Source organism: Telmatherina bonti, assembly GCF_933228915.1.
Source record: "Telmatherina bonti genome assembly, chromosome: 3".
In the NCBI taxonomy this organism is placed as follows: domain Eukaryota; kingdom Metazoa; phylum Chordata; class Actinopteri; order Atheriniformes; family Telmatherinidae; genus Telmatherina; species Telmatherina bonti.
In genome coordinates this window covers 29,480,231-29,494,084 of record NC_136621.1, presented here as the reverse complement: position 1 = coordinate 29,494,084, position 13,854 = coordinate 29,480,231, and the positions used below count along the sequence as shown (strand labels likewise).

At 40.9% G+C, this 13,854-nt stretch overlaps 1 protein-coding gene across 1 annotated transcript; it reads left to right on the top strand.

Annotated features, from left to right (window-relative positions):
* Positions 1-842: 842 nt before the first annotated feature.
* Positions 843-1,943, top strand: foxe1 (forkhead box E1; the record flags this gene model as incomplete). Its single annotated transcript, XM_079265205.1, has 1 exon — positions 843-1,943. The coding sequence occupies one exon, from the start codon at positions 843-845 to the stop codon at positions 1,941-1,943; it is 1,101 nt and encodes a 366-aa protein (XP_079121331.1).
* Positions 1,944-13,854: the final 11,911 nt, after the last annotated feature.

The window sequence follows — 13,854 nt, the reverse complement described above, 5'->3', positions numbered from 1 at the left end:
GTTTTAATGTTAAACATCAAAACAACATGGACCATTTTAGACATCTTAAAATAAACTGAGGTCGGCTTTGAAGGAAAATTTGAATATAAAGAGGAAACATTATTTGTTTTGGCCGTTCTGGCTATTTACACTGAAAAAGAATAACTTTCACGCTTGCAAGTTTTAAAGAAAACAAATAAATAAATTTAGAAAATTACTTGAAGGTGAAGCACTAAAAAAATACTTCGAAATAGATTAAAAGCTTTTTATTATTTATCCCTCTTATTTCAGGATATCTGAAATGATTAATAGTCAAATGAAAAAAAAAAAAGAAAAGAAAAAAAAAGCTAAAATTAGACTTTTATACAACAAAGCACTGAGACTTTGACAAACACGAACAATAGACCCTTATAAAAGCTGAGGTATGTTAAGAGCATGTGATGTTCTGGGAGGTGTGGCCCTCGAGGTGCTTACACTCTTCAGGTAACACAAAGTGACTCATTCTCTCTCACACCTTCAACACCACAAATGGCGCTCTCGCAGCTTAACTTTTCCACCTAAGCCGACGGCGAACCGCGAGGAAACAGCTGAATGAGACCTGCATTTAACTGAAGATTCCTCCGAAGAGCAAATTCCTGCTGCTGCATTTGGAGAAGACTTGCTGGATTTCAACTCTTAGGCTGCGAGATTTTTAAAGCAGTGAGCTCTCTAGCAAGTTTGCATGTTGGGCAGATGGTTTGTTTTGACAGTTCTTCACAGTCCAGGATCTAATTGGGTTATTCCAGCACAAGGAAGTTCCTCATTTATCAGGAACAAATCATTTTTTTCAAATTCACTTAAAAAGATCTTTTTGGCAAATTTCCATGACAATGCCAGTAGTCAAAGTGGAGAAAGACTCTCCAGCAGACACCACTCTGCCTTCATCCAATCCACCACCACAGACGGAGGAGCAGCCCCGAGGTCGAAGGAGGAAGAGACCCCTCCAGCGGGGCAAACCGCCCTACAGCTACATTGCCCTCATCTCCATGGCAATAGCCAACTCCTCTGACCGTAAATTGACTTTGGGGGGCATCTACAAGTTCATCACAGAGCGCTTCCCTTTCTACAGAGACAATTCAAAGAAGTGGCAAAACTCCATTCGCCATAACCTGACTCTCAATGACTGCTTTATCAAGATCCCTCGAGAGCCAGGAAGGCCTGGGAAGGGCAACTACTGGGCACTGGACCCGAACGCAGAGGACATGTTTGAGAGTGGCAGCTTTCTGAGACGCAGGAAGAGATTTAAACGCTGTGACTTGAGCACTTATGCGTCATATGTGCATGAGACGTCAGTTTTTTCTCCCGTCCAGATCACAAGATCAGCAGCATACAGCAGCTCTGTGTACCCCAACATGACAGTGAGTCCAACCTACGGGCAACAGCTTCCCTCTGCTTACTACCCCTCTTCCTCACCTCCTGGGTTTGGGCATGGTCAGACTCGCATGTTCAGCATTAATAACATCATAGGACATCCAACCACAGCGAGCATGCTGGCCGGTCAGGGAGCAGAGGTGATGCAGCAGCCCAGCCGGAGCTTCAGTCCTGAGGGGCTTCCGAATGGATCCAGCCCATGCGCCTTAGGAGCCCCGGGTTTTCAGAGTCAGCCATGTGGGGGAGCTGTGCCAGCTCGCTCCTCCACACATCCAGGCTTCACCTACTCTGGGTCAAACAGCCATCCACATCACCATGCTCACCAAAGCTCATACGGGCAAGGTCACACTCAGGGGTATGCAGCAGCTGGCCGTATCCACACTACTGCTCATGGTCATGCTGAAATGGTGGACCATTATGGCAGGGTCTCCCCAGTGCAGCTGGGCTCCTTCTCCCAGTATAACAGCACAGTGGGTCCTGTCACCAACACTGGCGGATATCTGAGACACCCAACATACCCAGGGAACATGGACCGTTTTGTGTCTGCAATTTAAGTTTCTGAAGACCTTTTTAAAAGGACATCAGAGAACTGAGAGGGACGCCAAGTAAGCCAGACTCATCTGCGCACAAACATGTTTCAGGACAAACTGAACAGACCGACCTCCGACACACAACTGTGATTGTTTTTGTTTCTTCTGTTTCTTTCCTCCTAAAGCTCATTTTTCCATCAATGTTAAATACATTCTCTGAAATAAAATTTAAATGTAAAGATCAGGAGAGTGTAAATGAGATGTAATTTTTGTGTGTGGTTGCAGTTTTTTTTGTCTCTTTGTGTTTTTCTCACATTTTGAATGCGGGCTTAAATGACAGCCTTGGTAAGTTATTGTGCTTGTGTGATTATATGCTTTACAGTGAATTATATTATGTGAAGAACATTTGTTTGTTTTGTTTTTTTGTACACCTGCATGAATTTTACTGCAAAAAAAAAAAAAAAAAGTTTGCTTTTGGTTTTTTGTAAACGGACTGTTATAGCACTTTTTGTTCATCAAGAATAAAATATTCCAATTTCTGATAAATCATTGCACTTAGTTGTGATAAAAATTACATTTTTTTCCCCCTCAATCAAACTTGAAAAACAACTTGCAGCCATGTAACCAGTGTCATTTACACCAGATCTATTAGTAACAGCTACAATTTCTTTTCATATCATACAGATGAAATGTCCTATAAGATCCAGACATGAAGCCACTGGAAACAAAATCAGGTCTTTATTGTCTTGTTTGTGGGAGGTTTTACCGTGTTTCAGCTCAGCTGGTCTGAAGTGCTGTCTGGAGCCAGTGTTATTAGCAGCCACTGTGACCGGCCTCAATTATCACGTCAAGACATCAGCACGGCACTTGAATCCTCTGATCAAGAAAATAAATCGTCTTGTAACTTGATATTTTAGCTGACAGTTAAGACAGCAAAGCTTTGATACCTCTTCCGTGCAGTTTGCATGTCTGACAAGACGAGACTCAGGAGGATAAAAACTTCTTATATTTGTTTAGGTTTTCTTGCACTTAAAATGATTTGTGAAAAAATGACTACATATTCCTTCCCTTTAGCAACAATGTTCTTCTCTTTCTAGTTCCAGGGATTTTGCCAAAAGCACAAAAAATATAGATATATTGTTATCTTATACTACAGCTGGAGCATAAGTAAAGTCTGAGACTTTCCAGCATCTGTAAATATTTACACCCAGGATAACTACACCTTTACTAAACAATTGGGATACATTTTGTTTCCTCACTTTGTCACAAATACAAGTCTACACAAGTGTGATGTACTGGTAAACTGATATATTTGCTGCATGGGATCAACACTGAGCCAAGAAGTGAAACCAGTAAAAATCAATCTTTATACTTTTCATTTCACAGAGCAGAAAAGGCCTTAACATTTCTACAAGCACTTATCTCCGTCTCAACCTAGCAAACCTGAAGGCCGTTTGGTGAGACCCTTTAAGCCTACGGTTCACCGTCATCCTAGATTTAATAAAAAAAATTAAAAAATTAAAAAATTTAAAAAAAAAAGCTTTAAGATATAAAGTGACTTTTTCTTTAAAAACTATCCTGTAAAGACAACGCAGCATCTGAACATCTCACTGTTACAAGGAAGGAGGCTCACAGTTTGTTCACTGAAAAGTAAAGTTACTTCAATCAAAAAATGTTTGTAAAATACAAAAGAATTCAACCCAAAAGGACTTTTAAGACTTCAAAATAGTTTTAATTATACCAAAAATTGTTGTGATAAGCTAAAACATAACAGTCATAAATAAAGCCAACACTGTGACAATAATAAGCATGTCAGCCGATGTACTGGAGCAGCTGCTGGAGCTGCTCGCAGTTCTTCACAACCTCTGGCAAAGACAGCAGAGTCTGAAGGATGAAAGCAAAAACATTTCAGTCATCCAAACACGTCATCACTGACAGAACCGTGAAGCTGAAAGAAAGCTAAATGATAAATAACTCACCTCCCTGACTTTATTGATCAGGCTGTTTAATATCTGAAGCTCGTTTTCACTTTTCTGCTGGTTTGTCTGATGGATGAGTTGCTGTGGAAGACGACAGAACAGCGTGAAAAGAATAAAAATGAAAGGTTCCGGCCTGTGGTAGTGCTACATAGGATTAGTACTTACGTGTCTCTTTGCTCTTTCAAGGAGTTTAACTCTGGCCTGCTCTGCTTCCTGAACACTTGCCCTCAGTCTCTCCACCTGGCGATCAGATCCAACACATCAGCAAAAATGAGCATTTTTAGGTAATCCCTTTAAAACCAGAAGATACAAGTTATTATTTTACGCCCATATCCTGCATACAGTTACACACCTCTTTCAGTAACTGGATCTTTTCTTCCATGTAATGTACTGGGTTAGCTGACTGGCCACCAGCTTTCCTCAACTCCTCTCGCAGGAACTGAGTTTCAACCTTCGACTGCTGAAGAGCGCGGCGAAGCTCAATCACGTCTTTTCGCAATTCCTAAGAGAAATTTACAAAAAGAAAATTAAACATTAATGTTCTCTTCTCTGCCAGAAGAACGGTGTTATAATTATTAATTATAATTAATTATAATTATTAGAGCCATAGCTATATCTTGCAACTCACGCTATTGTCACTCTTGTGTTTACTTAGAATTTCCTGAGCCTCTTGAACATCTGCCATCAATTTCGTCAAAGTTTTCTCATCCTGTAGAAAAGAAAAACACGATAAGAGCACTCACGATCACAACACTGTCTGAATGAAGCACTGTGGAGACGTTCGGCACTCCTCACCTGAGCTTTCTGCTGCAGAGCCTGATTTCCTCTTTCAACCACGTTATGAAGGCGGCTGAGTTGATGCTTCAGCTCAGACACTTCAGCCTGATGTCTGCTGCTTGCAGCCTGTTGCACCACCTGCAGGTCGTAGCTTGAAAAACACAACATACTTTTAAAAAAGGAGAAATAAATATGCTTTGAATTTTTCATTTGCGAGTACATTTTTTTCCCCTTAAAAACAAATTATTTGGTAAAGTGTTAAAAATAAAAAATTTAAAAAATAGTTTGAGAGATTTACTGCTCAATTTCTATCAGAAAGATCTTCTATTTATTCCTTTAAAATTCATGATTTTTACCGGACTTTTCCATTTTAATTAAAGGCCAAGGAGAGTGCACGGCAGGAGTTGTTTTACACGCAATTCTAAGAACGAAAAGGTTGAGAACATCACAAATGCCTTATTTTCAATAATAAAAAACAAACAAAAGCTAACAAAGTCATACAGATCAACCATTTTCTGCATATGATTTAAGTTAAAAGCAAACAAAGGTAATTGAAAGTGGTTAAAAGTGGTGAAAATCACAGCCATACTAACACAACGCCACCCAAAAAGAGGCGTGCTGGTCGCTCCCCAGACGTGACATGTCATGGTGTCCGACAAAACAACTTTGTCACCAAGTGAAATAACCACATTATCCAGAACTTATTCCTTTGTAACTTAACAAATAATAATTCAATTCAATTCAACTTCATTTGTATAGTGCCACTTCACAGCAATATTGTCAAAGGGCACTTTATATACGTACAATCAACACATCATTTCGAGCCAATCCATACATATCCTATAATAGAAACCAACTGATTTCATCGAGTCATGACTTCGATCCAATCCCCCATCCTGAGCATGCACGCAGCGACAGTGGGAAGGAAAAAACTCCCCTTTAACAGGAAGAAAACCTCCGGCAGAACCAAGCTCAGGGAGGGCAGCAATCTGCCTATAAGCCATCTTAATACACAAAATAAATTCAGTTAAATACTAATCATACTTAACCAAACACACACATATGGCCATACATTCTTAGCGGCTTTGTAAAATGTTGTAAACAGTTTCCGGTAAGTAACTTTAAAGTAAAAACTAACTTAACGTCACCAATCTAAACATGTTAACCACACAGTCATGCTAAATCCGGGACATCTACCACTACCATGCAACTTCCAGTACTTACACAGTGCTGTGGAGCCTCTGCAGCTGGGCTTCTTTGCTTTGCTGCACCAGCTTCAGCATGCTGATGAGCTCTGCCACGACGCTACCAAGGCCAGAAAGCAGCTCCGTCACACCACTCTGCTCCTCTTCTTCTTCAACCTCATCTGCGTTTAAGTTCCGTTTTGGGGTGGTGGCGGCAATGCGGGTGAAGGCGCTCGTCTCACTGAACATGGTTTTGCTCTGCAGCTCAGGCGTGTCTGGAGAAACTAAATAAAACAACTAATCACAGCTTACATTATCTATTAAGCCATTTCATGACATTATTGTTGTCACGTATCAAATGATACAATTCTGTAGGAGTTTTCCAGTGCAGATGCTAAATGTTCAACTTCACCTAATCACAGCTACTTGTATCTTATCTGCCACTCAGATCAGCAGCTGTCCTTTCAAAATGACTCATTTCTGGTCATTTAAAAAAAAAAAAAAAAAAACCTATGGAAATTTCTGGTAAAACAAGAAAAACGAAATAAACAAAACATAAACAAAAAAACAAACTGTAGTCTAAAAATAACAGTGATGCCAAATGTCAGCAGAATAAATACACCACCTGCAGCAGCAGATAAAATCAAAGTCAACAAGAATATGAAAGGAAAACCACAACTTTGTGACCTTTAAATAAAACGAGACCACGAAGCCATTGCAACATTATATGAATGACCCGTTTTAGAAAAGGCAGAAAACACGCTGAACCATTTCATTAAAGTAGCTGTAAATGTCCTTTTGTCTGCTGAGCAGGCAAAATAAAGACCAACAAGTTTGGTCTATCATGTCAGGTGGTGTGTTTAAGTACCTGATCCAGGAGGTGCGTCTGTTTTGACGTCTTCCTCGTTCTCTGCAGTTAACGCCACCATGACACTGCTGACAAAGGAGCTGGAAGACTGATGGCCCCCCACATCATGTAGAGGCTCAGGGTCTTTATCCTTCTGTAGGTCTTTGGTCTGGAAAGAAAAACATGATGCAATACTTCCACATTATCCAATGACTCAGTCTCATAAACTATGATGACAGTAAAACATTTAAGTCATAGAAATTAAAGAAATAAATTATCGCTATAGGTTTTGGTTGTTTTTTTTTAAAAACAATATCAGGGCGCTTGCTGAGAAAACATGGATGATTAATTAATTAAATATAATTGTCTTGCATCTGCTTCATGCCTCTTGCATGAAGTCATTTCATATCAGTCTTTCTTCAGTAAAACTTGTTATATTTTCAGTTTAAGATTAAAACTAAATCCCCTTTGAATGCCGTCTGCATCTACACTACCAGTCAAAAGTTTGGACACACCATCCCAGTGGACTTAATGTGAAAAGTGTGTCCAAACTTTTGACTGATAGATAAACATGAGCAAACAGAAAACGGAAAATATGCAATCTGAGTTTATTTGGATTGAGTCATGCAGCTGTACCTGGTCACTGAGAGCAGCGTGTAGCTCATCGGTCAGTCCTCGCAGTGTGTGATGCAGCAACGTGATTTCAGTGACCGCATGAGCCATCTTCTCCTCGAGCTCCAGCTGGGTTGCTTCAGCTGTGGACCTTGTGGTTTCCATCTCTTCACGCAAGTTCTTGTTCTCAAGTCTGCAACACATGCAGACAGAAAAGTTATAATTCAGGATGTTTAAGCAAACCTCTGAACGATTAATGAGGAAATTGGTGTGAAGTTAATAAAATTTCTCGCATGGATTGATGACAAATTCTTTGACAAGTGATCACAGAATGCAAAGTCAAAACTATTATAAAAAATAATAATTAAAAAAAAAAAAAAAAAACACCAAGTCATCATTACAGTAATCTAATAACTACTTGCCCTGCGATGGACAGGCGAGCTGTCCAGGGTGTACCCTGCCTTTCGCCCTAAGAGTGCTGGGATAGGCTCCAGCTTCCAAAGAAATAAAAACCACCAAACCAAGAATGAATAAATCACTGGATGAGTTTGATCAACTTACTGCAGTTTAGTCATTTCTCCTTTCAGGTCTTCACACTGGATGTTTCTCTCGTGAAGCCCCTGCAGGTGTGTCCTCAGCATATGCTCGCTCTCAGCCACCTGCTCCCTCATCAGCTCATTCTCCATCTGCAGGAACTGAAGCATGGAGCAGTTCAATCAGAGCAGAAACACACCAGATGACTGACAGCACACAGGCTACGGTAATAATGAATCAATCTTTAGGAACAATTTACAGTAAATATTCAGTTATCTGGACTGGGACCACATAGTGTAGTTCATCTGGAACATGACGATGCAAACTGGACTTAAAGTGTAAACATCTACAGAGGCAATGTCGACTAAATATTAACCTGCACTGATCTTCCCTTTTTTTTGTGAATCTTACAAGTTTGGTTTTTGACAGTTATTTTACTATCTTTTACTGTGCTAGATTTATGAGTTTTGTTGAATAATCTTCAAATGTGAGTTGTGTTTTAGCGTAAAGGTTTGTTTTTCAGGTTCCCTTGACATTGATAACATGTCGAGTTTATTAGCCTCCTTCACTGCAGGGTCCACGATGTGACTTTTGCACAATTGCAACAATGATGCTCGAGCGATATATTGTGCAGCTCTAATCTAGAAGCCACATTTTTTAGCTTTAGTTTTTGATTCTACAAACTGAGTTATAACAGCAATAATAATCATAGTCACAATAATGTTCACATAAACAGATTTGGTATCGGCAAATATCTGTATCTGCAGATATTCAAATTTCAGATATCTGTATCGGATAGGAACTCCCACAAAGTGGATCGGTGCATCCCTAACATTACAGATGTGCTTTTTGGTATTACGATTGCTTTAACAAAACTCCATGAATGCTGTGAGACTTCACTCATCAATTTAACTAGTTTAAATGTTGGTTTTTTTTATTTTTAGGATTTGATAGCTCGCATAAGTAAATCCCAGCATGTAGCAATATTCAGGACATGTGCGTGGCATGTATGATGCAGGATGATTTCCCAGTTTACACTGGAAAGCTAACCTCATTCATGTCCCGCACACCGCCGAGTTGTGCACAAACATCCTGTAGCTGCTGGATCTGTAGACTCTGAGACTGTGAGGTGGTCTGCAGTTGACTGAACTGCTCTTCACTCTGTGCTAGAGCCTGACTCAAGTCCGACACACGTTGCTCTGATTCTTGCAGAGATGCCTCCAACCTGGATACAATCAAAAGCACAAGTCGTGTATCCTGAGTAAAGATGCAGTAGGAAACTTGTCATGCTACCATCAAAGCAGCAGCTTCCCTTCACTCCCACCAGTATGTGTAAAGTTCCAGAAAGATCTTTTTTTTTTTTTTCTACATACTTTGTAAAGTTACAAAAACAAGTCTTTGTCTAACTTGGAAATTAATAAAGACATATTAACAAGCACTTGTCAATCCTTACGTATTTGCCCTCTCATTAGCTTGCTGGATGTCTTTCCATGACTGCTGCAACCTGGAAATGAAGCAGGTTTAGGAAAGAAATGCCACATAATGAAGGATCATTTGTTTTTGTTTTTTAACTCTTTAAAGCAAATTTATTCCAAGAATAAATTGTTCCTTTGTGGATGGGGAGTCATACTTTGTCGTCTCAGCAGCTAGAGCCTGCTCCAAGAACGTGTAGGACGCCAGCGTGGAGGAAATAGTGGCTGACAACTCTGTTGCCTTCCTCTCTAGCTGACCCATTTCCTCCTCTTTTTCTGTTAGCTTCTGTCGCAGAACACCCATCTCTGAAAAATTTCATAAAACCCCCCCTTTTTTTTTAACGCTAACATTTCATCAGATGGAGAGGATGAAGATTTGAAAACAAACAAACAAGAACATTCAATGTATTTATTTCAGTGTTACCTGATGTCAGAATTGTCACCTGCAGATTCAGATCACCAATCTGTTGTCTGGCATTTTGGAGATTCACGTGAGTTTCATTCAGTTCTTCTTCAATCTATTTGTTTGAAAGACAATAATTCAACTATTAATGAAGCAAGTAGAAAATTGGTATTGGTGGTGTGAGACCTGGAAGGGTCTGACCTGCTCTCGCTCTTCAACAGCTTGCTCTCTTGCAGAAATATGCTCATCTCTCTCTCTTATAGCAGCAGCTGCCTTCTCATTCAGCATCAGGAGCGTTGGAGCGGTCTTCTGCAGAAGGCTCTGGACTGTGCAGAGCTATGAGCAGATGACCACACAAGCAGCAGCGTTAACAGCATCGTTACATTTAAAACCGAACTGTAGATTTCGCTGTGATGCTAAAATAACAACACAGTATATAGACATAAGATAAACTAACTTCAGTCATCAAACTGGAGTGTTCATCCACGGTTTGGGACAGAAGTTCAGAGGCTGAACTCAGTGTTTCAGCACAGACCTTGTTTAATCTGACCTGTATTAGAAAAAGAAAGGGGGGAATGATTAGCTATTAAGATTAGTAAATGTATACTAGAGTCTTATTATTTTGCTTGGTCTGTGTACCTGTTCTGGATAGGTTCGGTTGAGAGAAGACAAGAGCTCTTGCTGAGACCCGACACTCTCCTCCAGTGCTGAAATTTCTTTTGCACAGTGATTCCTTAGTTGTTCCGTTGCACTGAAGGCCTGAAAACACAAGATAAACACATCATGTACCTGAAATATATATATATATATATATATATTTTTTTTTTTTTTTTACACAAAAGATACCACACAAAGAGCAGAACAGGCAAACAACCAATCAGAAAATTTAAAGTAAATAGTGCTTACAGCCTCCTTAGCTGTGAAGGCCTCTTCCATCTGAACCCTCATCTCATTTCTTTGCTGAAGAACGTCTTTTACCTTCTCCATCATTCTCGTTTGTGTCTCCTTTGATTTTTTAAGTAGAGACTTCATGCATCCATACTAAACCAAGGAATATGCATAAACATAAATATGGAAATAAACAGGGAAACGGCAGCTGCTGCAATGTGGCAAAATCATGGAAGAGATGTTTTACATACATGTGAAACAAGGCTTTGGTGGTCCTCCTTGACTACGTCTTCCATTTCTTTCAGGTTAGACAGAGAGGCATCCATATGGCTACTTAGTGAAACCTGTTGGAATAAAAACACAACAAATGTGAGGTTTCTCTTTCTTTACATAAATGAATATTCATAAGCGATTATTCGATAAAGTTTGAGCAAACTAATTCTGTAGTTGTGTAGTCGTTAGTGTCTCACCATGGTAACCCTCATGTCTTGCATACACTGCATGACGTTCTGCAGGGAACTTTCGTCAAGCTCCAACTCATTAATCCTGCTCAGAGCCTCCATGTAAAGCTCTCTGTACATGGTAGTCTATAAAGAAAAAGAAAACAACTTAAAAGAAATTATTCTTTTAATCTCCTGTGTAAAAACAGGAGACTTTAATCTGTAAACTAAACCATCTATTATGTCATCATTGGCAATCGCCGTTGGCAAAATGTTTTTACCTGGCTGAGTTCTGTGTGGTCTGTCTGTACTAGCTTCTCTCTGAGGTCTGAAGGAGCAGTGCCTGCAGACAGACACCCCTGTGCTCTGGCTGCAGCCAACTGTTGTGCCAGGGCCTCGACCATGATCATGCTAGACCTCAGTCTCTGTTCCAGCTCCTCTCTGTGCAGACACTCCAAGCTGCCTGGAGGTAAACTAAGACCACATCAACAGAAAGAATAATGAGAAGCATTATAATCCCAAATTATTACAGGAAAGTTGATTTCAGAAAGAGAACACTCACTTCCAGAGGAGGGGGTCAGTCACAGTGCAGGAATCAACCACCGAGAACTCCCTCTTTCTCTCAAACAGGCCAGATGTATTGACACTGTGCTCTGTCAATTTCACAAGACTGGTGCCCACGCAAACGCTGTGGGATTCTATAGGAGCCGCAAGCTGTGGCGGGGCCGCAGATTCAATAGGTGGTTGAGCAGAGGCAGAGAAAGCAGCTGGGCCCATCTTTCCAGATGCCAATAAGAGGAGTTCCACCATCTGTCGAAGCTGCTGAAGTTGAGCCTCAGGAATCAAAGGGTTATCTAAAACAGGCTTTTCAACTTCCAGCTGAGGCGCTGCGCAGAGCTTCTTCCCCAGATCCTCAACCTGTTCTGTGGCCAAGCCTGGCTGGGATTTTGCCCCGAGTACTGTGGAGTTAAACAGAGGACGGGGCATGGGGCTCTCTATGTGCTCTGCCAATAAAATGGCAGGATCGGCGTTAACTGGAGCAACCAAGCTTTTGTCATTCTCAAGAGCAGACTCGTCAGCCAAAAACTTGTCTCCAGCTGGATCCTCACAAGCCTTAAATAAAGACAAAGATGCTCTCTTGACAATAGGACTGAGTATTCCTAACTCCAAGGCTGAGGCAACCGAGCAGCAGTTTGACAGGATTTTCAAAACCTCATGTTGTTGTTGATGATGTTCCTGCGCATCCTGCTCCTTGGGTTTCTCTGCAGAGTTACAAAGAAGGGGACCATTAAAAGATAAACCAAGAGCACTGTCTTTTGCCTTGCTGGAGTCAGGCGGTCCGGGTGTTACCCAATCCTGATGCTGCTGCACCTCACGGTGTGCAGGACTCTCTGCTGATGCAAGATGGCAGCAGTCAGACACATCGTCTCTACAGACCCGTGAAGGCGATGCATTGTCCTCAGGGTGCACTGAAATCGCTGATACTTCATACACAGGACATTTCACAGTTTCACTATTCAAATCTTTTGAAGATGTCTTCATCACTGGAGATCCAGCATTAACTACTAACTCAGTATCAACCAGTACAGAGTGGTTTTCATGTTCATTTTCATCTTGAATATGATCCTGTGTAAGTAGAGCAGACACTTTGTCAGCCAGGGGTTGATAGTTTACATCCTGGTTCTGGGTTGGAAGGAAGGTTTCCTCTGAAAACTGGGTATCTGACTTTTCAGTCTCACCTCCAGTTTTACTGAAAGAGTAGGATGTAACAAGGTTTTCTGTGTCTCCATGGTTGTCAGGTACCACCACACTTGTCTGTTTAATTCCTACGGTTTCACTCGTGCATGGAGAGGATACCTGAGGAGAGACGAGACTGCTACGTGGTGGTGAGGAATCCTTTTTAATGTAATTGTAGGGATGATCCAGGTGTTGAGTAAGATTTTGCAAATCATGGTCACCAGGTAAGATGCTCGGCTCCATATGATGTGACTTATTGACGGTAACACTGTGGTTAACTGGTAAAATGACAGATTCCAGTGCAAGTTTAGTTTCGTCTGAAATTTCAATATCACCTCCAGTGCAGTGAAATGACTTAAAAGTTACATCCCCCAGTCCACCAGCGGGCTCTTCAGATCCATTTGCCGTTACAGAAGAGGATGTGACGACAGGACCAAAACTATTTTCATTAATGCAATATGGATGGTCATCATGTTCCATATGAGAGAGCAGGGTATGGTCATCAGAAGCTGAATGGATACTGTTGTCTGGGGAAGGATCTCGAGGTTCTGTGATGGGCAGTGGGAGGGGGCCATCCTGTAATTTAGTGGCATCTGAAACTTCAATCTCTCCTCCATCACAGACAAAGGATTTCCAAGTGACATGTTGGTCTGCATTACAATCAAAATCTTGGAGGCCTTGTTTATCATCCACCTCATCAAAAGAGAGTGCAGTGTTGGGAATTTTACTTATACTCACAGCAGATGTAGCAAGCTTGTTCCCATTAGGAATGTAGTAGGGGTGTTCTATATGATCACAGCATGAATGCTCCATCACGCTGCAAGAGATGACTGAATCTTTGGTTTCTACATTACATGAAGAAACTTCAGGTAAAATGATCCCTTCTTCTCCACAAACTGAAGAGTCTGAAATCTCAATTTCTCCACCAGCACAAACAAATGATTTAAATGTTAGATCTCCAAGCCCACAGGCCATCTGGGTAGTGTCAGTAGGATTTGCTATGTCCACTTTGGGAAATGGAGGAGAGTGCAAGTGGGACTCTGACTCACAGAGAGGAATGTC